The sequence below is a fragment of the Haemaphysalis longicornis genome, unplaced genomic scaffold (assembly GCF_048455015.1).
Source record: "Haemaphysalis longicornis isolate Haplotype H1 unplaced genomic scaffold, Haemaphysalis longicornis Haplotype H1 scaffold_173, whole genome shotgun sequence".
Taxonomy (NCBI): domain Eukaryota; kingdom Metazoa; phylum Arthropoda; class Arachnida; order Ixodida; family Ixodidae; genus Haemaphysalis; species Haemaphysalis longicornis.
Window position 1 is genome coordinate 189,289 of NW_027526278.1, and position 20,945 is coordinate 210,233.

The 20,945-nt window shown below is 55.5% G+C and overlaps 4 protein-coding genes across 4 annotated transcripts; 2 read left to right on the forward strand and 2 right to left on the reverse strand.

Annotated features, from left to right (window-relative positions):
- Positions 1-4,004: 4,004 nt before the first annotated feature.
- On the reverse strand, positions 4,005-7,625 carry LOC144166488 (uncharacterized). Its single transcript, XM_077695995.1, has 2 exons — positions 7,588-7,625; positions 4,005-4,569 (listed from the first exon to the last, which is right to left on the reverse strand). The coding sequence occupies exons 1-2, from the start codon at positions 7,623-7,625 to the stop codon at positions 4,164-4,166; spliced, it is 444 nt and encodes a 147-aa protein (XP_077552121.1). The 3' UTR covers positions 4,005-4,163.
- A 129-nt stretch (positions 7,626-7,754) lies between these two features.
- LOC144166468 (histone H2A-like) lies at positions 7,755-8,365 on the reverse strand. The gene has a single exon (XM_077695980.1). The coding sequence runs from the start codon at positions 8,346-8,348 to the stop codon at positions 7,974-7,976; it is 375 nt and encodes a 124-aa protein (XP_077552106.1). The 5' UTR covers positions 8,349-8,365; the 3' UTR covers positions 7,755-7,973.
- A 6,969-nt stretch (positions 8,366-15,334) lies between these two features.
- Positions 15,335-15,827, forward strand: LOC144166469 (histone H2B-like). Its single transcript, XM_077695981.1, has one exon. It carries the CDS (start codon positions 15,390-15,392, stop codon positions 15,759-15,761), a length of 372 nt encoding a protein of 123 aa, XP_077552107.1. The 5' UTR covers positions 15,335-15,389; the 3' UTR covers positions 15,762-15,827.
- Positions 15,828-16,695: 868 nt separating this feature from the next.
- LOC144166509 (histone H4) lies at positions 16,696-17,194 on the forward strand. Its single transcript, XM_077696019.1, has one exon. The coding sequence runs from the start codon at positions 16,804-16,806 to the stop codon at positions 17,113-17,115; it is 312 nt and encodes a 103-aa protein (XP_077552145.1). The 5' UTR covers positions 16,696-16,803; the 3' UTR covers positions 17,116-17,194.
- Positions 17,195-20,945: the final 3,751 nt, after the last annotated feature.

Below are 20,945 nucleotides of genomic sequence, written 5' to 3' on the forward strand. Positions count from 1 at the left end.
TTAGCCGGATAACATATGCGACTCCCTTTATTGAACTCAAACCTCAAGAGATCAGCAAGCTGGACGTCCTCATACGGAAAACATACAAAACGGCCTTAGGCCTCCCCACTTACACCTCCAATGAAAAACTACTCCGGTTGGGGCTACACAACACTCTTCAAGAGCTAATTGAAGCCCAGCGAAATTCACAACTTCATCGCCTAACACTTACTCCTACAGGGAGGAAGGTGCTTCATGACATCGGAAGACCAAGCCCAACCACCAACGACTTACCTCAACGAATCCCGCTACACATACGCAAGAAACTCAAGGTTGCTCCCATTCCCAAGCATATGCACCCAGCCTTTAATCGAGGCTGCCGGGAGGCAAGGGTCCGCCAGCTTACGAAGAAATATGCAGACGACTGTCATACCCGATACACGGATATCGCTCAGAATCCCAAGATACCCGGCACCACCCTGGTCACGGTCGATTCCAAAGGAGAAATTGCCACTGCAGCAACGTACTTTGATTTATCCACAAGATCGGCAGAAGCTCTAGCTATAGCCCATGCAACCACCACTCACCACAATCAACCCTATCTTACCATCATCTCGGACTGTCAGGAAGCCTGCCGAATGTACCAAGCTGGGCTGGCACCACCCCAGGCCATCCCGATCCTACAGCGATTGCCTGAAGACATAGAAGTATCCATTGTCTGGACTCCTGGTCACTCGGGTCTTGCTGGGAACGAAGCGGCACACGCTTCCGCCCGAGAACTCCACTCCCGGGCATTCCCATCCTCAATGCAAGCTACCCTGAGGGGCACGGAGAGTGGAGCTACCCACCTGGCACCCCTCGACAACAGCTACAGCTCACTCTTGTCACATTACACCCACACGAGAAGAACATATCCTCCCCCCCACCACACGTTATCTAACTACGAGGCATATATCTACCGCCGACTGCAAACTGACACCTTTTACAATCACACCATCCTCGCACACATATCTCCATCCACATACCCCTACAACTGCCCGCATTGCGACACTCCTCTCACAACCTATCACCTCGTCTACTCCTGCCCACACCACCCTGACCCCGTCCCCTCCCCTTCCCCTGAGCAGTGGGAGTCTGCGCTGACCAGCTCGGCACCGGAGCGCCAAAAAGCGCTTGTGCAACGGGCCCTGGAATCAGCAAAGGCTCGCGGCCTCCTGGACGTAGGAAGCTGACCACCACCCCTCACTCCCGCCCTTTTGCTCAATAAATGTTTACTCCTCCTCCTCCTCCTCCGTGGTTCACCTCACCCACATTTATTTTTATCGCGCTTGGTATCTGTTTATGGCACATACCAGGATTATAGACAGAATTCAGGTGGCTTTGAGCCAGCTGTCTCTTTGTGCCTGTCAGATCGTTTCGTGCCATCCGCTAGTTTGCTTTGCAAAGGCTAGCTATGGTGAACGCATGCGCATGATCTTTTTCTTTAGTTGGGCTTGTTCTTTTCCAATTCTACGACTCCTGTTCTCTCGATTGAACCATGTTTCGATTTCCTGGGCTTTGATTAACGACCCCTAAGGGCGCCGCAAAAGACCCCGGGCGCGCTTGGTCCGCGCGGGCAGATCAAGGCTCTTTCGCGGCCAGCTCCAAAACCAAGGGGGTCAGGCGAACTAAAATCGCACTGAACGTTTGCCGGGGCCTCTACTTTACTGTCGCTGCTCGTTCGGGCCTCCCACTCGTACGGAAAGGGCTCGCACACGAATTACAACCCGAGTGGTAGGCCTCGCGCCGACCACTTCGGCCGCGCCGCGTCGGAGTTCTGGCGCTGGCATCGTAACCGTTCGACGCACGGAAACGATAATCGCACCATCGCGTAGATCTAAGAATAAGCTTTCCAACGAGTGGTCTCACGACTCCGTGAGGACGTTTGTCTGCCCGCCGGCGAGCGGCGGAGGAGCGAGAACCTCGCCTGGGACACTGAAAAGTCGCGTTCGCCATGTTAATCGGCTTGCAGCTGAACTTTCCTTGCTCCACGTGAAATTCACGCACACCATCGTCTTTCTGTGGCTCGGAGGAACCAGAAAAGTCTAAGCTCAGCACGGTGAGACGATGTCCTACCTCTCCACAGCCCGGGAAGCATTTGTAAACAAAGCGAAACGGGCGAAATTGACGAAAAACGTGTCTTGGACGCTTCGTAGCCTATCAACTAAACGGCGCACACGCCAGCGGCGCATGTTTTCCAATTCTACGACTCCTGTTCTCTCGATTGAACTATGTTTCAATTGCCTGGGCTTTGAATAACGACCCCTAAGGGCGCCGCAAAAGAACCCGGGCGCGCTTTGTCCGCGCGGGCAGATCAAGGCTCTTTCGCTGCCAGCTCCCAAACCAAGAGGGCCAGGCCAACTAAAATTTCACCGAAACGTTTGCCAGGGCCTCTACGTTATTGTCGCTGCTCCTTCGGGCCTCTCAGTCGTACGGAAATGGCTTGTAAAGGGGCTACAACCCGAGCGGTCGGCCTCGCGCCGACCTTTCCTTCCGCGCCGCGTCGGCGTTTTGGCGCTGGCATCGTCACCGTTCGTCGCACGAAAACAAAAATTGCACCATCGCGTAGCCCGATAAATAAGCTTTCCAACGAGTGGTCTCACGACGCCGTGAGGACGTTTTTCGGCCCGCCAGCGAGCGGCGGAGGAGCGACAACCACGCCTGGGACACTGAAAAGTCGCATTCGCCATGTTCATCGGCTTGCAGTTGACATTTCCTTATTCTCACGTGAAATTCACTCATACCATCGGGTTGCTGTGGCTCGCAGTAAAAAAAAAGTTAGTTCCGCACGGTGAGACGATTTGCTATCTCTCCACAGCCCGAGAAGCATTTGTAAACAAAGCGAAACACGCGAGAATGACAAAAAACGTAGCTTGGACGCCCCCTAAATGATTTACTAAACGGCACACACGCCAGCGGCGCATGTTTTCCAATTCTACGACTCCTGTTCTCTCGATTGAACCATGTTTCGATTTCCTGGGCTTTGATTAACCACCCCTAAGGGCGCCGCAAAAGACCCCGGGCGCGCTTGGTCCGCGCGGGCAGATCAAGGCTCTTTCGCGGCCAGCTCCAAAACCAAGGGGGTCAGGCGAACTAAAATCGCACTGAAACGTTTGCCGGGGCCACTACTTTACTGTCGCTGCTCGTTCGGGCCTCTCAGTCGTACGGAAGTGGCTTGTAAAAGGGCTACAACCCGAGCGGTTGGCCTCGCGCCGACCTTTTCTTCCGCGCAGCGTCGGAGTTTTGGCGCTGGCATCGTCACCGTTCGTCGCACGAAAACGAAAATTGCACCATCGCGTAGCTCTAAGAATAAGCTTTCCAACGAGTGGTCTCACGACGCCGTGAGGCCGTTTTTCGGCCCGCCAGCGAGCGGCGGAGGAGCGAAAACCACGCCTGGGACACTGAAAAGTCGCGTTCGCCATGTTAATCAGCTTGCAGCTGAAATTTCCTTTTTCTCACGTAAAATTCACGCATACCATCGTGTTTCTGTGGCTCGCAGTAAAAAAAACGTTAGTTCAGCACGGTGAGACGATTTCCTACCTCTCCACAGCCCGACAAGCATTTGTAAACAAAGCGAAACGGGCGACATTGAAAAAAAAACGTGTTCTGGACGCCCGTAACCTATCAACTAAACGGCGTACACGCCAGCGGCGCATGTTTTCGAATTCTACAACTCCTGTTCTATCGATTGAACCGTGTTTCGATTGCCTGGGCTTTGATTAACGACCCCTCAGGGCGCCGCAAAAGAACCCGGGCGCGCTTCGTCCGCGCGGGCAGATCAAGATATTTTCGCAGCCAGCTCCAAAACCAAGAGGGCCAGGCCAACTGTTGTCCGACAGATGGCAGCAGCGTGCGGGTATCTGTGGGCCACAGCCACGGCTGCTGCGGCAGCGAGGAGCGAAGCTGCAGTGCCTTTGGTTTTTCTTTGTTTGTTTGCTTGTTTTTACTGCTGTGTGTGTGTACTTCGTGTGTGTACTTCGTGTTTGCGCTGCAATCGTGCGATTAAGAATGCATTGAGGAGGAGGACGCGAGATGGGTGTGGCGTGGCAAGCTTCCGTCGCCATGGCAAACTGTTGGTGTGGTCCCATCAGGACCGGGTGGGTAATTAAAAAAAAAAGGATGAGGCGGGCTTCCGCAGAAGTCATTCACTTTTTGGAAGAAGCTGGCTTCTTGGGGGCTTTCTTGGTCGCTTTGGGCTTCTTGGGGCTCTTGGGAAGGGACGCCTTTTTCTCTGCCTTGGGCTTTTTCGCGGCCGCTTTCTTGGGCTTCTTCGCACCGGCAGCGGGGGCGCGCTTGGGCTTTGCCGTCGCGGTGGTCTTGTTGGCTCGCGGTTTCTTGGTGCCCGAAGGCTTCTTCTTGCCTGCCGTCGCCGCCGCCGCTTTCTTCTTCTTCTCGCCGGCGGACGATGATTGTGCTGAAGCAGAGGAGGACAGCTTGAACGAGCCACTGGCGCCTTTACCCTTGGTCTGCACGAGCGCGCCGGACGCGACGGCAGACTTGAGATACTTGCGGATGAAGGAGTTACTACTGCAGGAGTTACTATTACTACTACTGCAAATTTGGTCATGGAGGTCATTGACCCGAAGGCCCTCATCGATTTCGCTCCCAAGCCTAAGTTATTTGTCCGCTACATGGACGACTGCTTCTGCGTTATCAATAGGAATGATGCCCCACGGCTCCTGCTTCTCAACTCGATAGAAGCCGCCATCCAGTTCACAGCAGAATGTGCGTGTAACAGCAGCCTTCCTTTCCTCGATGTCCAGGTGAACCGTACCGGAACTAGCCTTTCGTTTGCTGTGCACAGGAAAGCGACGCATACCGGACATTACCTGAATTTTAATTTGTGCCACCCAGCCTGTCACAAGCAATCTGTTGCTTCCTCTCTTGTGACGCGGGCAACACGTATTTGCTCAAGTGACGATGAAATGAGGAAAGAACTTCAGACAATGCATCAAGGATTATTGACGAGCGGGTACCCGGAGAAGCTTATTAAGAATGTTGAAGATCGCGTCCTCAATCCCAGGCCATCCCAGGGCAAGCGATTTCGAAGACGCGCCGGCATCCCATACGTTCCTGGGGTCAGCGAAGCTCTAAGTCGTATCTTTGCAAGGTATGAACTTCGCGTTGCGCACATGCGGTCCGACAAGCTGAGGAAACAGCTTGTGAACGTGACAGATTGCTTGGACACCAAGAGATACCCCGGTGTTGTCTACAAGGTACTATGTGCAGACTGCAGCTGCAGTTACACGAGACGAAACTGGTAACTTCATCAGGAGATGAAAGGAACCTCAAAGGGGCGCGGGCAAGAACAGGAAAGTGCCGAACACCCTGGACAAGCACGCCGATAATAATGGCCATTCCATCGATGGAGATAACGCCGCTCTAATAGCCAAGGAAAAGAGTTCAAGCACCACACTGCTTGTGGAATCCGTGTTTATTCAGACGACCGAGGACACTATCAATACGACAGATGGCAATCTGCCGGCAAGCTACACATTACGCCACATTTTAGAGTAAGAAGCGAGTTACCGCTCTCGCCAGCTTAGTGTGATCAAGGGACCAGTACGGGTCCCGAAACGTCTGTGGTTTCACCTTGACTTGGTCAGTGACCGCATCTTCGTACTCATAAAATAAACTGAGTACATTACTTAGTACATCTGTTGATTTAACATAAAAAAATACAAATTGCCTACTGATAAAATAAACTGAGTGCATTACTTAGTACATCTGTTGATTTAACATAAAAAAATACAAATTGCCTACTGATAAAATAAACTGAGTGCATTACTTAGTACATCTGAATATTTTACATGAAGAAGCACACATTGCAGAATGGTTTTACGAAAAAGTCACATTTTTCCTCAATTATGAGTCTGAAAAATAACAGCTGATTTTTACCAGCCGATTTTAACTAAATATAAAATCAGAATCCTGGACGAGGATGTTATTTTTCTTCAACTGCGAAGTTTCTGAGCAAGCTGTATAGCTTTTCTTTGTAGCCGTTTGGCTTCATTCAGGTGGATGTCAAACATTCCTTCATATAAAACATGAAAACAGACAACTCTAACTACACTGAGCATACTAATAATGTGGCACGAATTGGGCGGCTCAAGGGGAGAAGCGGATAAAAAAAAGCACATTTTCTTTATTTTTTATATTTTCTGGCTATTTACTTTATTAATTTTGAATATGCTTTCAGTCAACAAAACAAAGCAAACTAAGTATTATCAAAAATCCAGGGAAAAACATGTTTGACTATTGATCAGAACTTGATGAATATGTGTGTAAAAGGCTCCTTGTGATTCAAGTTAGTTCAGTCAAATTTTGGCCATCTTTGCGTAGCTTTCTTGCATGGCACCATTCTGGCTGGCATTGCGGCCACTGGATTTTGGGGATTGTGGCCACTGGACCCAAGCATTTTTTTTCGGGGGAGGTGTCCGTGAACTTTGTGTGTCAAAGTAGAAAAGAAAAAGTTTCCCCGCCTGTTTTGGGCGGAACTAGTGAGCCTTTTACTTCTTATGCAAATGCGGGATAACCACTGGCTTCTGCGACTTTTTTTTTTCTCCAAAGTTGATTCAGCTATGCTACAGCTCTAAAAAATATGCAGAGTGAGTAAAATAAACTTTCAACCTCTTTGAAGCATTTTGAAGCCTGGCTGGGCAATTCTTGAGCCAGCCTTGGATGGCTGGCAGGTCATCTTGAAGGGAAGTCCATAGTTTCCATCAGTCGGACCGCATCTGCAGAAATTCAAAATTGGTCTCAGTGTTAAGCAGTGCGTATAAAAACCAAAAAGCATTCTCCCTTTATTTAAAAGCTATACTTTGACAACAAAACAAACAATGCAAATTTAGGGTGTTTATTGTGTCAAAGCTACATAATGAGGCTATGAGCCACGTAATAAGATGGGCTCTGGATTCATTTAGATCACCTGCAGACACTCAACACACAGGCATTCTTGTTTATAGCTTCAACTACAAAAGTGACTGCTGTGGCTAGGATTAGACCTGCATCTGTGGCCTTAGCAGTGCAACGTTTTGGCTACTATAGGCCACCGCTACTTTGACGAGATGGGCATGAGGTGAGCCCGATTGGGTACCTAGAATCAACCTGGGCTGTTTATGAGAATTTTGAGGTGAGCTTGCTGTAGAGGGTCACTTGTCATAAACTGTGGGCTTCGAGCTATTTCTTCACAGCACAAATTTGCGCAAGTTGGTTCGAACTGTGATACATGTGATGGGACAACAAAGAACACCACACAGGACTTGCGCTGGTCCTCTGTGGTCTTCTTTGTTGGTCCTGTGTGGTCTTCTTTGCTGTCCCGTCTTTAGTGTGCTACTTAACCATGTTTTATATTTCTTCCCCTTTGACTATTGTTTTGTTCACAATTTTCTCTTTGTCTGCCCAAATCAGTGGGTCGTCACTGCAGCGCCTAATTTTGAACACATGCACACCTTGCGATGATTTCCGTCACACGTTTTGGTTTCGCACAATCCCTCAGCTTCACTAGCTCAGACTGAGGAAGGCGAGCCTTCAAGCCATCACAAGTGTCATTCAAGCACTTCAACTTGCCTCACACTCCACAAGCATGCAGCAGACATGGATGTCATGCTAACACCAGTGCCTCATCTCACACACCATTACCACTTAAAGGAGCCCTGACACCAATTTTTGGCGTTAATATTATTGCACAGTTCGCTTCCTTCACTCAACAGAATAACCTTGCGAGTTTTGCAGCAGAGAAAGTCAATAAGGGGTCGATCGTGTGCCTAAATAACGCGCTAGAAAACGCTCAAGTTAGGCGTGCATGGACAAGGAATAACGAGCGAAAAGTACTACGAGATAAGGAGGAGGCAGCAGCAGCAAAGGCAGCATCGTTTCTGCTGTGACATGCACTTAGGTTGGCTCTTACAAGAGCCGTTTTGTAGGTGCTCGTGGCGCTGGGAAACAGAGGCAGCTCAGGCCTTCTTCTCGGTCTTCTTGGGCAACAGGACGGCCTGGATGTTGGGCAGGACGCCTCCCTGGGCGATGGTGACGCCCGAGAGCAGCTTGTTCAACTCCTCGTCGTTGCGGATGGCCAGCTGGAGGTGGCGGGGAATGATCCTGGTCTTCTTGTTGTCGCGAGCAGCGTTGCCGGCCAACTCGAGAACTTCGGCGGCCAGGTACTCGAGCACTGCAGCCAGGTAGACTGGGGCACCGGCGCCCACGCGCTCGGCGTAGTTACCCTTGCGCAACAGACGGTAGATTCGGCCCACGGGGAACTGGAGCCCAGCACGGCTGGAGCGGGTCTTGCTCTTGCTCTTCGCCTTTCCACCCTTGCCACGTCCGGACATTATGATGCTGCTACTGCTGCTACTGCACGAAGAGAAACAAGACGACTGCGCGGTACGAGATGTGCACGCGCGAGCGAACGTTCGGTGTGTGTCCGGCGCGGCCGCGGCGAGGCGGAGGTACTCAAATAAGCCCCGCGATGCGATGCGATGAGGTTTTACGGGAGGGGGCAAGAGGGAGAGAACAAGGCCCGAAACTGTCTGGCGTGGGGTGCCGACACCTTATCAGGCCCAAGGGGGAAGGGAATGGGTATCAAAGGAGGGGGATAGCAGGAAATACTAATGGAGAAGAGTTAATCAAAGGCAGTTGAGAGTGCGAATTTTATAATTTGGGTAGGGCGGCAGCTGCAGTGCGACTGCACGCAGAAAGGAGCGCCGAGCGTAAAAGAGGTGCCGTGGAGGCGAAAGGAAGGGAGCAGCGGCGTCTAGAGGAGTGGGTCATTGACAGAGGGAATGCGGAAGGAAGCGTCTATTCGAGCACCTCCCCCTCGCCGGCCACTACGTGAGACATGGGCGCGTAAAAGGGGCTTCAATGGTTCCCAGCGTCACGGGCGGATAAGAAAAGAATAAAGAAAAAAAAATAAAAGATAGGGCCCCAGCAGCTCGGGGACTCCGCAGAGTGGGAGGGGGGGAAAATGGTTGGTGAATCAGAGGCGCGCGGCCAGGTAAGTCAGGAGGTGTTGGAATGCGTCGGCGAGGAGGATGCGTTGGAAGCGAGGGAACAGCATATCCTCCTTTGTACTGCACGCAACCCCCAGGCGCGCGTAGGCCTGCTGCAGCCGGCCGCGCTCCGAGTTGTATGCAGCGCACGCGGTGAGACAGTGGGCGGTCGACTCGTAGAGCCCGCAATGGGGGCACGCGGGGCTGTCGCGCTTTCTGTAGAGCTGCAGCCGCGCGTTCGTCGCGGCGCAGCCCGTTCGCAGCCTGCTCAGGAGCGCGGCCTCTTGGCGTCCGAATTTCCTTGGGATGCGAGCTGGGGCGTTGCGTGCAGCGACCCGTTCGTCTTGTTGTTTGCCGAGCATCACCTCCGTGATGAGGAAGCGCGCCTCGTCGATTCTGTTGACAGCTGTTGTGGTGGGCGTGTCTTCTGTGTCGGCCGCTTTAGCCAGGCGATCGGCTGCTTCCTTTCCGGCGCTGCCCACGTGCGCAGGCAGCCACTGCACACACACCTCGCTGCCCCCCGAGGCCAGGCGTGTTAGTTTGGCGTGCAGCGCTGTGACGGTGGGTGCGTGCTTGTGCGGCTGTTGGAGGCGTTGCAAAGCGGCCTTGCTGTCGCAGAAGATTGTCACCCTTGGCGGGTGGAGGTCAACAGCAAGGTCAGCCGCCAGGTGAAGGCCTGCTATTTCGGCGGTGGTGGTGCTGGCCGGAAAGGGCAGGCGGCATTGCTTGGCCATGTTCATCTGGGGGGCGACGCAGGCCGCCGCTGCGCTGGCCGGAGGGCCGGGGAGAACCGAGCCGTCCGTGTATAGCTCCATGCGCTCTGCGCCGCCGAGTCGATGGCCTCCAGCGCGCTGAAGCGGAGTGCTTGGGGGGGGGTCGCGCCTCTTCGCTCTGACGCCTGGCAGGCCGATTCGAATGTTGATGTTGCTCGCGTGGTGTGGCGGGAGGGGGTCGATGGCCGGGGGAGGCTGTGTTTGGCTTGTGAGGTCTTTGTGCGCGGCCGCGAGTTTGCGGGCGACGGTGAGCGTTCTTGACTGCAGGCGGCGCAGTAGCGCGGCTCCGTCGGGCGCGCGGGAGAGGCGATCGATGTAATTGAGGCCCGCCTGCTGTACGCGGAGCTGTGCCGGCCACGCCTTTCCCTCTGTGAGCGTGGCGGCGACCCTGGAGATGCGGGGCAGGCCGAGGCAGAGGCGGATCACCGCCGTGTGGTCTGTTTCGATTTTTTTCCAGTTGGTTTTGTTCAGAGCCACAAACGGCAGCGCGTAGAGCCGGTGGGACACCCCCGCGGCGTCGTAAATGCGGAGTGCCCATTCCTGCGAGCACCCCTGCCTCTGGCGACCATCGCCCTGATGGCGCGCTGTACAACAACTAGGTGGGCCCTTAGGCGCTGCACCAGCGGCAGCCAGGTGAGGCGCCTGTCAAGTGTGATGCCCAGGTAGCGTGCTGTGTTCTGCCATGGGAGTTCTGTGTCCCCGATGCGCAGCGGCGGCGTGTTCCGCGCTACGTAGGCTGCAGGGTGAAATACCAGCGCTGTGGTTTTTTCGCACGGGATTTGGAGGCCGAGGCGTGTGAGGTGATTGACCACTGTGTTCAGGGCGAGTTGTGTTGTCGCGCGGGCCCGAGCGAATGTTCTAGTGCCCCCCGTGCACCAGATCGCCACATCGTCGGCGTAGATGCTGACGTGCACCGGATGTTCAGTGGAGGTGGGCAGATCGGCTGGGAGTGAGGCCAGGGCGAGATTGAACAGAAAGGGAGATAGAACACTGCCTTAGGGGACTCCTGCGGTGACGGGGCGGGCCGAGCTGGTCGTACCCGAGACTCTCACGCGGAGTTGTCGCCCGCGGAGGAAAGCCTCCAGGTAAGCGCGCATTCTGCCCGAAATGGCGCATCGGCGGACGGCATCAAGGATGACCTCGTGTGGCAGGCAGTCAAATGCCTTCTTGATGTCGAGCAGGACGACGTAGGCCACGGTTTTGGTTTCTTTTGCGTTCTCGAGGGCAGAGACAAGGTCGGCGATTGAGTCCATGGCGCTGCGGTGGCGGCGGAAACCCGTTTGTTGTTCTGGGTTGAGGCCGCAGATTCTCGCGAACCATTCGAGACGGGGCCAGCGCCATGGACTCGAGGATCTTGGAGGCAGCGCTCGTGAGGGAAATGGGCTGATAGGAGGAGAAGAGCTTAGGAGATTTGTTTTTTTTTGAGGATTGGGGAGATCAGTTGAAGTCCGAATTGTTCTGGGAGGGTGCCGGAGATCCAGCGGTGATTGTAGAAGTCTAATAGGAGAGAGCGCTGCTCCTCGTTAAGGTTTTTAATGGCCTGGTAGGTTATGCCGTCCGCCCCGGGCGCGCTTTTCCTTTTAGCGTTTTGAATCGCCCGCGCCAGCTCGGCCGCCATGAAGGGAGCGTCGAAGGCTGCGAGGATGTCCGCGGCGTGCTTCGGGGGAAAGGAGGGGGCCGGTGAACTCGTCGCGGGGGAGGGCGTGACGTCAGCGTGTGACGCGGAGGCAGTCCCTGTTGCTGGTGGGCTCTTCCGCGCGAGGGGGGTGGCAGGTGTTTCTTCGCTCGCCGGTGGGAGAGGGGGGTTGGGGGCCGGCGTGTCGCGTGTGTGTGTGTGCGTGCTTTCATCCTCTTGGGCCGCTGTCGCCGGCGGCGCAAGGAAAGTGGCGAAATCTTCGGCCAGCTCTAGCGCGCTCTTGCCGCTTGCGATGGAGAGGGCGAGGAGAGGGTTCTTGTTTGTGGGTGTTGTGGACAGGGCGCGAAGCAGCCGCCATGCCTTGGACTGGCCGGCCGCTCCTTTGAGTGCGCCGCAAACGCCCTCCCAGCTGCGTCTGCGGAGCTGCTTCGCGTAGCGTCGTAGAACGGCGTCTAATCGGTTTTACAGGGTCCAGTCGGATGCGGCCTCTGTGCGCATGGCGCGGCGTTGCGCCTGTTGGCGAGCGGCACGGAGGTTTAGTAGCTTCATGTCCAGGACCGGCTGGCCCTCGTTCACTTGCTGTTTAGTGGTAGAGGCGGCGATTGCAGACGACATGCGGTCTAGGATGTTGCCCTCTTGGGAGTCGATGTTTTTTCGATACTCTGGCCAGCGGACGATGTTATAGACGCGACTACGTGGCTTTCCCCTGACGCGAGCTGTAATGCGGATGGGGTGGTGGTCCGAGCCCCAGGTGCAAGGCTCGGGAGCCCAGTCGTAGAGGCATCTCTCGCTGACCAGAGTGACGTCAATGCACGTGCGTGTGCCGCCTCTACGCACGAAAGTGTGTTCGCCGGTGTTGATGGGAGTGAGGCCAGTCGGTCCCAGTTGCTCGACCAGCAGACGGCCGCGGGTGTCATTGTGAGGGCTGCCCCAGCTGTGGTGGTGGGCGTTGACGTCGCCGCACATCACAACATCCCTGCCGCAGAGCTTCCGTAATGTGCGGAGCTCGGAAGCGTCCCAGACACAGGCCGGGGGTATGTAGATTGAGAGTACAGTTGTTTCTGTGCGGCCGAATCGGATGATGACCCCTGCGCACTCGAAGCGGTCGCTGTCGAATGTTGACAAGTCCACCTCGGGGTGCGCACTGCCGCTCCGTACGTATATTACCACGCGGGAGCGGCCCGGCCTGTGCGTGGCTTCGTGGCCTTTGCTAACGGTGCATTCATCTTCTAAGCAGGCCGTTGCGTTGTGATAGGCCACGAAGCCTGAGAGTCTGCATTCGCTGGGGAGGCAGTTTGCTTCCTGCAGGCAGATGATGTCTATGTCTTGATTTCGCTGCAGGAACAGGTGGAGGTCATCGTGCCTCTTCCGCAGGGAGCGGCAGTTCCATTGAAGGATGTGCGGCCGGGGCAGCCTCTCGGGGGTGTTGTTGTTGTTAGTAGTTGCTGTAGCTGTTGCCATGTTGGAGCGTCGCGATCGCCGCGTTCAGAGCGTCGACGGCCGTGGAGAGGAGCTGGGCCAAGGGGTTTGTGGGGGGGGCTGGCCGGGTGGTGGCGGTTGGCAGGAGGGGGGCGCCGGGGGGGTCGGCAGGAGGGGTGGGCGAGTGGTTGGGCGCGGTGCTTGCACGGCCTGGCTGTAGCTGCGCGTGGAGGGGGCGGCTTGGGAGTTCTGCTGTGGGGCTTCGGGGTGGTGGACATTGTGTGTGCCGAAATATTGGCGTCACGCCTCGCCGAGCGGCAGATTTTGTGAGGCAGCTCGGGCTGCGATGTCCCGCTCTCTTCTCCACAACCTGCATCTGTGGGACGAGAAGTGGTGTTTTCCCCCACAGTTCGCACATTTCTGTGTGTGTTCTGTGCAGGAGGGAGTGTAGTGCGAGCCACCGCAGTTGCCGCATCGTGGCCCGCTTCGGCACGCTGATGTTAGGTGGTTGAAGCGGCCACATCTTTCACATTGGATAGGGCGGGGGTCCAGATGTTGTACGCGGACCCGCACGCCGCGAATGTAGACGGCGTCAGGCGCCTCTGGGCCCTCAAATGTGACAAACATGGAGCTGCCTCGTAGGGTGGCCCGCAGGATGTTTATTGGTGTCTCGATTAGCGAAATGATCTCCTTTTCGCTGCCGGGGAGATCGATGTCCCGGAGCACACCCCTGGCGTTGCGTGTGTTTTGAGCCACTTGGGCGCGCACCTCTATTCCACACAGGGTGCGAACAGCCAGGAGTGCCTCGCGGGAGCGCTCGCTTTGGATGTCCACCGCCGCGGTGTTCAGGCGGTGCTTCACCCTGTAGCCTCCTATTAGGGGGATGTCAACCAGCTCATGTTCGATTTCGAAGCGGCTGACCCCGGCGAGACTTCCCTTGCGGGCCAGCGGCCGAAAGAGGATGGTGAAGACGGCCGCTCCCTTTGCATTTGCGCCGCCCGGCGAGGCAGCGGCGCGCGGCTGGTTCTTCGTGTTCTGCACGCGGAAGCGTCGTCGGCGGGCGAAGGGTCTTGCTCTTGCGCGGGAGGGGGGGGAAGCGCTACCGCTCCCTGCGGGGGTCAAGGTCAGGCGCAGTGAGCCATCCTGTTCTTGCTCTTGCAGCGGAGAGGGGGTGGCAGTGTTGTTTCTCTGTGCGGGGTCGGGCAGTTGCTTCGTGCCTGCGTGAGCTCTTCGGCGGTTTGGCTGGGGGAGGAGGTTGCCGCGCGGGAGGGCAAGAGGCGTGCGCCCCATCTCGGGCGCTGGGGAAGAGGACTGGGCTGTCGTCGTCGTGGCGCAGCTGGGTGCGTTCCTCTCTCTGCTTCTCCTTTTCTCGCGTGTCGGCGGCGCGGTCGGGAAGGGGCTCCGTGTCGCGCTCGCTCTCCTGGGCGCGGAGTGCGTTTTTCGTGGAAGGGCGAGTCTCTGGGTGATCCCTTGTAGCGTCCGTGTTGCTCGGCGCTGGGGGATCGCTTGCCTGCGCCTGGTGTTCTCTCTCTGGCGTGCGCGCGTCGCCGGCTTGTTTGTTCGAGTCCTGGGTGCCCGCGGGGCGCGCGGAGTGGTCGGGGCTGTCCGCGCGGTCTTCCTGTGGAGGGGGGGTTGCAGCAGCGCGGCCGCTCGCCGGGGAGCAGGTCTTTTTCGTGTTTTTCCTTGGCGCCGCAGCTTTCCTTCTTGGCGCCGCAGCTTTCTTGCGTCCCCGTGGCGTCGGCGGGGCGCGGCCTGCCCGGAGGTTTTTTTTTCACAGCCTGGAGAGCAGGGGCGTAGGTCGCGGGGAAGGAGCGGGGGGTGTGGCGTGTGCGAGCAAGCGCGATTTGCGGGCTTGTCGTTCTTTTACTTCTTGGTATGTCTGCCAGGCCTCTCGATTGAAGCGAATCCGCCTGATAGCGCTTTCGAGGCTGTGGCCGCGCCTGGCGTTCTTCAGAGGGTCAAACATGGTGCGGCCTGGCCTCTGTGCGCGCGCGGGGGGGAAGAGGGGGGGTACATGACTCACCCCAGCTGCTGCTGGAGGTGTCGCTTGTAGAGGTAAAGGTATCCGTGGGTGCCTCACTATCTGAGTCGTCGCTGGCGCTCTCCTGCTCCCCATCCTCTGCTTGGGTGGGAAGCAGGTGCTCGAAGCCGTGCGCCAGCGCGGAGAGGTAGGCTGGTGAAACCATGCGCCATGGCGTGGCGACGCCCACATGGGGGAAAAGTTGCCGTGGGCTAGCGATGCCCACATGGGGAAAAAATGGCATGGTGCCGGGACGAGAAATTACAGCCCTTAAAAGGGCTTGCCGCAAGCGGCACTAAGAAAAATAAAAGGGGATTAACGGGCTTAAGGCCCGATCTAAGTGAAAATAACCGAAACTGCGGAGCTAACTAAAAACGCGTCCGTCCCGCACGGTGGCCAAGGGCGAACCCAATAAGCCCCGCCCAAACCGCATCCAGCGAGAGGCGCCAGGATGCGGCACGCTCGAATAAAAGCGCCGCGCGCCCCACGAGCCGCGTTTCTGCTCGCGTCGACTCCGTCGTGTTCGCATCGCAGTCATGCCTCCCCAACCGAGTGGTAAAGCCGTGAAGAAGGCGGGCAAAGCACAGAAGAACGTACGCGCCACGGACAAGAAGAAGAAGCGCCGCAGGAAGGAGAGCTTCTCCATCTACATCTACAAGGTGCTCAAGCAAGTGCACCCCGACACTGGCGTTTCCAGCAAGGCCATGTCCATCATGAACAGCTTCGTGAACGACATCTTCGAGCGCATCGCGGCCGAGTCCTCACGCCTTGCACACTACAACAAGCAATCCACCATCACGAGCCGCGAGATTCAGACCGCCGTGCGCCTGCTGCTGCCGGGCGAACTTGCCAAGCACGCCGTCTCCGAGGGAACCAAGGCTGTCACCAAGTACACCAGCTCCAAGTAGGCCTTCGGAGGAGCCCCCACAGGCGACCACCATCAACCAAAAACGGCCCTTATTGGGGCCAACCAATTGCGTGCAGTAGCTGGAGATGATGCTGCTGCCACCAGCCACCCACCCTGCTCTGTTCTCTCTGGGAAAATAGCTGCTGCTGCTGTTATTCTCTTGTCAGCATCGCATTTCGGTCCGCTTGGCCGATATGCCAGCTGTGCAATGATGGCAAAAAAAAGTATAAAAGTGAGCATCAAAAAAAAAGAAAAATAAGCACACACGCACACACATACATACAAACCCATCCTGCTGGGAGCAGTTGCTTCGCTCCGTGTTGTCAAATTGATGCACAGATTTCGTAGGCTAGTAGGAAACCTCGCGATTCAAGCTTTATTTATTTCTTGCGAGGGACTGTATACCCTCAGGGTGGCAATGTTCAAGATTTACCAGCAGGGATAAGTTTTATTCCTGCAAGCACTGGTACAAGTGTTTGTATGTTTTTGGTGAAAAATAAGCAAACTGAATCAATATTCTAACATTTGGCTCGAGTTTTGTGACCGAAAAGAAAAAAAAATGATCTCCAGATACCGACCACCGTTTTCCAAATGCAATGCTGCTGTTTTGGAATTGCTGCTTGAAACACTCGTGTAGCGAGTGTTGTAACGAATCAGGCAAGCTTCTCGCTTATCTGATAAGGTTCCCCACGAAAGGAAAGCATCAGAAAAATTACTGAGTGGTTCAGTTTAAATGGAAGAAAAAAATAGACTGGTGATAACAGAAACATCAGTTGCGCCAGCGACCTGCGTGAATCGAGTCCATTTTCGCAGCAACAACCACTTTCGGCGTCCCCACTAGACGCCGCGAGCACTCTTTCGCTGCAGCCACCTGACTGGCTAGTCCCCTAGCCAATCAGGCCTTGCGGAACCTCATGGTCCGCACTTTCGCACGACATCGGAGCGGGGGGTTCCCCCTCCTTCAGTTCGGCTCCGCTCGTCTATCGTGCGTACGGTCGGTTGTTTTCTTTCATCGTCGCGCGCTCGCTACTACCGCACTCGTCATGTCTGGTCGCGGCAAAGGAGGCAAGGGACTCGGAAAAGGTGGAGCGAAGCGTCACCGCAAGGTTCTGCGAGACAACATCCAGTGCATCACCAAGCCAGCGATCCGTCGTCTTGCGCGCCGAGGCGGCATCAAGCGAATCTCGGGACTCATCTACGAAGAGACCTGGGGCGTCCTCAAGGTGTTCCTCGAGAATGTCATCCGCGATGCTGTGAAGTACACGGAGCACGCCAAGTGCAAGACCGTCACCGCCATGGACGTCGTGTACGCGCTCAAGAGGCAGGCCCGTACCCTGTACGGCTTCGGCGGCTGATTCTCTTCTGCTCCCTTCGTCTTGCCACCGCGAGGAAAGAAAGAGATCCCAAAACGGCTCTTCTAAGAGCCACATCTCACCCTACAGTGGGTGCAGCTTGACTGCTGCGCCGCGTGCCCAATCTTGTTCTCTTTGGTGTATGTGGGTGCCATCTGTGCTGTGTTTACGTGTCGGGTGCGAGCCGTTCCCTTCTCAACGTGGTCTGCAATGGCGTTAGTTGGGTGAGTGTTTATACCAGCGCTTTCTGTATCTGCAGCCTTTGTTTTTTGTCCCACCAATGTGCAGTGGCAGATTCGCTTTCTTGTCACTGTGTACGCCACTGCCGTCGTTATTCAAAGCGCGCGCCAGGGAAGTGCATTGTGGGGGATCGCAGATGGGAAAGGGTGGAGCGCACCACTCTCGCTATTGTCACGGAACAGTTGGAAGAAGACGATGAGGGTAGCTACGGCTATGTGCCGTTTGGGCTGAACTTTAGAAGAGGAAGAAGGGCTTCCAGCTACCGGTCTGTGTACTTTCCCGCTGGCATTGCTAAGCATTGTAATTTCAATCAATACACTGCATTTGCGTGCTTCTGCCTCGTAACATCTTGGTGGAGGTTGCGGGCTTTCCCCATTTACCACGGAACTCCGAAGCGGTCGTCAAATTCTGCCATCCAGGATGCCTAACAGCACCGACCCTCCTTCAGGCGCTGCCATTCCCCCCATCATCGTGTCTCACCCTCGAGAACCTGGAATGTTTACCGGCAACGATGGAGTCGACGCTGATGAGTGGATCCGTATGTTCGAGCGGGTCAGCCGACTTAACAGGTGGGATCCCACAGTAATGTTGGCCAATGCTGCGTGTTGCCTGAAAGGCACAGCACTGACATGGTACGACACCAACGAAGAGACATTGACCAGCTGGGACGTCTTCAAGGAGAAGCTACGGGCAGCGTTTGGAAACGCTCCTCACCATCAGCTTGCCGCCAAGAACGACCTCGCGTCTCGTGTCCAGAGTTCAACCGAATCGTACAGTGCTTATATTCACGATGTACTTGCTCTGTGTGTCAAGGTTGACCGGGCAATGCCTGAGGAGGAAAAGGTTGGGCACATCTTAAAAGGCATTGCGGACGACGCTTTCAATTTACTAGTTTTCAAGAACAGCTCAAACGTGGATGACATCATTGCAGAGTGCCGACGCTTGGAGCAAGCCAAAAGCCGCCGTATTGCCAAAAACTTCGTCCGCCTTCCGAATACGGCCGCTACTTCGTCCTGCGACGATGTGCTGCTTCGCCCACGCGACGTCGCCCCCTCTGCACCACCTGAGACGCTCACCAGAATAATTCGTAGAGAAATTGAGGCCATGTCGCCAGCCCCGCTCACAACACCCAGCGGCGACAGCCCATCCATTTCTGCTATTCAAGCTGTCGTCCGCCAAGAACTCGACAACTTGGGCCTTCGCCCGGTTTGCGCCATGAATCGTCAGGACGTCTACCCGGTTCTGCAAAGCCCCGCACCCATCTATCATACCACGCCTCGTCGTTTCCGCAATCCGGCTGCCTGGCGGACCCCTGACGACCGTCCGATTTGCTTTTGTTGCCATCGTATCGGACACGTCTCCCGTTACTGCCGCAATCGCCCTTACGACGCTGTCCGTACTTCGTACTACACTTCCCGGCGACCTGAGAATGCTCCCCGACGATTTTCACCCGATCGTGATACCAACAGTGCCGACACCCCTGCTTCGTTCACCAGACTTAGCCGTTCGTCCTCGCCTCATCGTCGCCAGTCCCTGTCCCCCGAAGCTCGCCGTCCGATGTCGCCGTCCCGCCCCGGCCGCCTCTTCCCGGAAAACTAGATCGTGCAGCTCTCAGAGGTGATGCTGCATCGACGATCCCGACCGAAAATCCTCTGCCCGCTTTACCTGCACCTTGCAATCTTCTTGATGTCCTTGTTGATGGAGTTCCTGTCCAGGCGCTAATTGACACGGGCGCGAACATATCAGTGATAAGTGCGAACCTTTGCAGCCGCCTCAAGAAAGTGCTCACTCCTGCCCCATCCCGTGTTCTTCGTATTGCCGATGGAACTTCCCCTACCGTTGTCGGTATGTGTACAGCCCGCGTCACCATTGCCGATCACCCAGTCCCCGCTTTGTTTACTGTTTTGCCCCACTGCCCCCATGACCTCATTCTGGGCCTTGATTTTCTTTCTGAACATTCTGCGCTTATCGACTGTTCGGAAGGCGCCATCAGCTTTGACCTACCTTGCCCCGAAAGTGTGCCCGAGGAAGTGCAATGTCGCTTACATTCGACGGAGTTCATTCGTCTCACCCCGCGAGCTGCTACTAATGTCCTGCTTTCTACGTCGCCTCCTGTTCCCGACGGTGACTACTTCCTTGCCCCACAAATTGACGCTCTACTCAGCCGAGACGTGGCCCTTCCGCACACCGTGGTGCGTGTTTGCAACAACCGCACTACTCTACCTTTGCTTAATTTTGGCGCTAGTCCGCAAATTATTCCTGGTGGCATGACCATCGCGACGGCTCACCCATTGGACCAGTGCGACTTCTTGACCCTTCCTTCTGCCTCGCCGGCAACCGCTGCCGGTTCCTGCACCTCCCCTTCACCGAAAAATGCATTCAGAACAATGATGGCACCCGATCTCTCGCACGAGAATACTGCAGCCCTTTATCGCCTCCTGCACTCTTACAGTGACATTTTTGACTTTGGCACTCGCCCTCTCGGCCAGACAAGTGTAGTCAAGCACCGTATTTACACGGGTGACGCCCGCCCGATCCACCGCACGCCATACCGCGTATCCGCCACGGAACGTCGAATTATACAAGACGAAGTAGACAAAATGCTCGCTAAGGACATCATCGAGCCCTCTTGCAGCCCTTGGGCGTCACCGGTTGTACTGGTTAAAAAGAAGGACAACACGTGGAGATTTTGCGTCGATTACCGTCACCTGAACCACATAACGAAAAAGGACGTGTACCCTCTTCCCCGAATTGACGACGCCCTTGATTGCCTCCACGGAGCAAATTATTTTTCTTCCATCGACCTACGTTCCGGTTATTGGCAAATCGCCGTGGATGAAATGGACCGAGAGAAAACCGCCTTTATTACACCAGATGGTCTCTACCAATTTAAGGTAATGCCTTTCGGCCTATGTAACGCGCCTGCCACGTTCGAAAGAATGATGGACGCTCTCCTTCACGGCCTCAAATGGACCACCTGCTTGTGCTACCTCGATGACGTCATCGTTTTCTCTCCGACCTTTGAAACGCATTTAGAACGTTTATCCACGGTCCTGTCTGTTTTCCGCCACGCAGGTCTTCAATTGAATTCATCCAAATGCCGATTCGCCCAACGTCAACTTCAAATTCTTGGTCACGTTGTGGATGCCCGCGGCGTGCAGCCCGATCCAGCCAAAATACACGCAGTCAAAAACTTTCCCCAACCGCACACCGCAAAAGACATCAGAAGCTTTCTTGGGCTATGCTCCTACTTCCGCCGCTTCATACAAAATTTCGCCCATATTGCCAGGCCTTTAACCGACCTCCTCAAGAAAGACGTTCCATTCACGTGGGAATCTGCACAAGCTGAGGCCTTTTCCACGCTTATTGATAGGCTTACTACCACTCCTATTCTAGCCCACTTTGATATTTCTGCTCCAACCGAACTACGCACTGACGCCAGCGGTCACGGCATAGGAGCGGTCTTAGTGCAGCACCAGTCTGGCGAAGTCCGCGTGATCGCGTACGCCAGCCGCCTCCTTTCGGTCGCCGAGCGCAACTATTCCATAACCGAACGCGAGTGTCTTGCTCTCGTGTGGGCAGTGGCGAAGTTC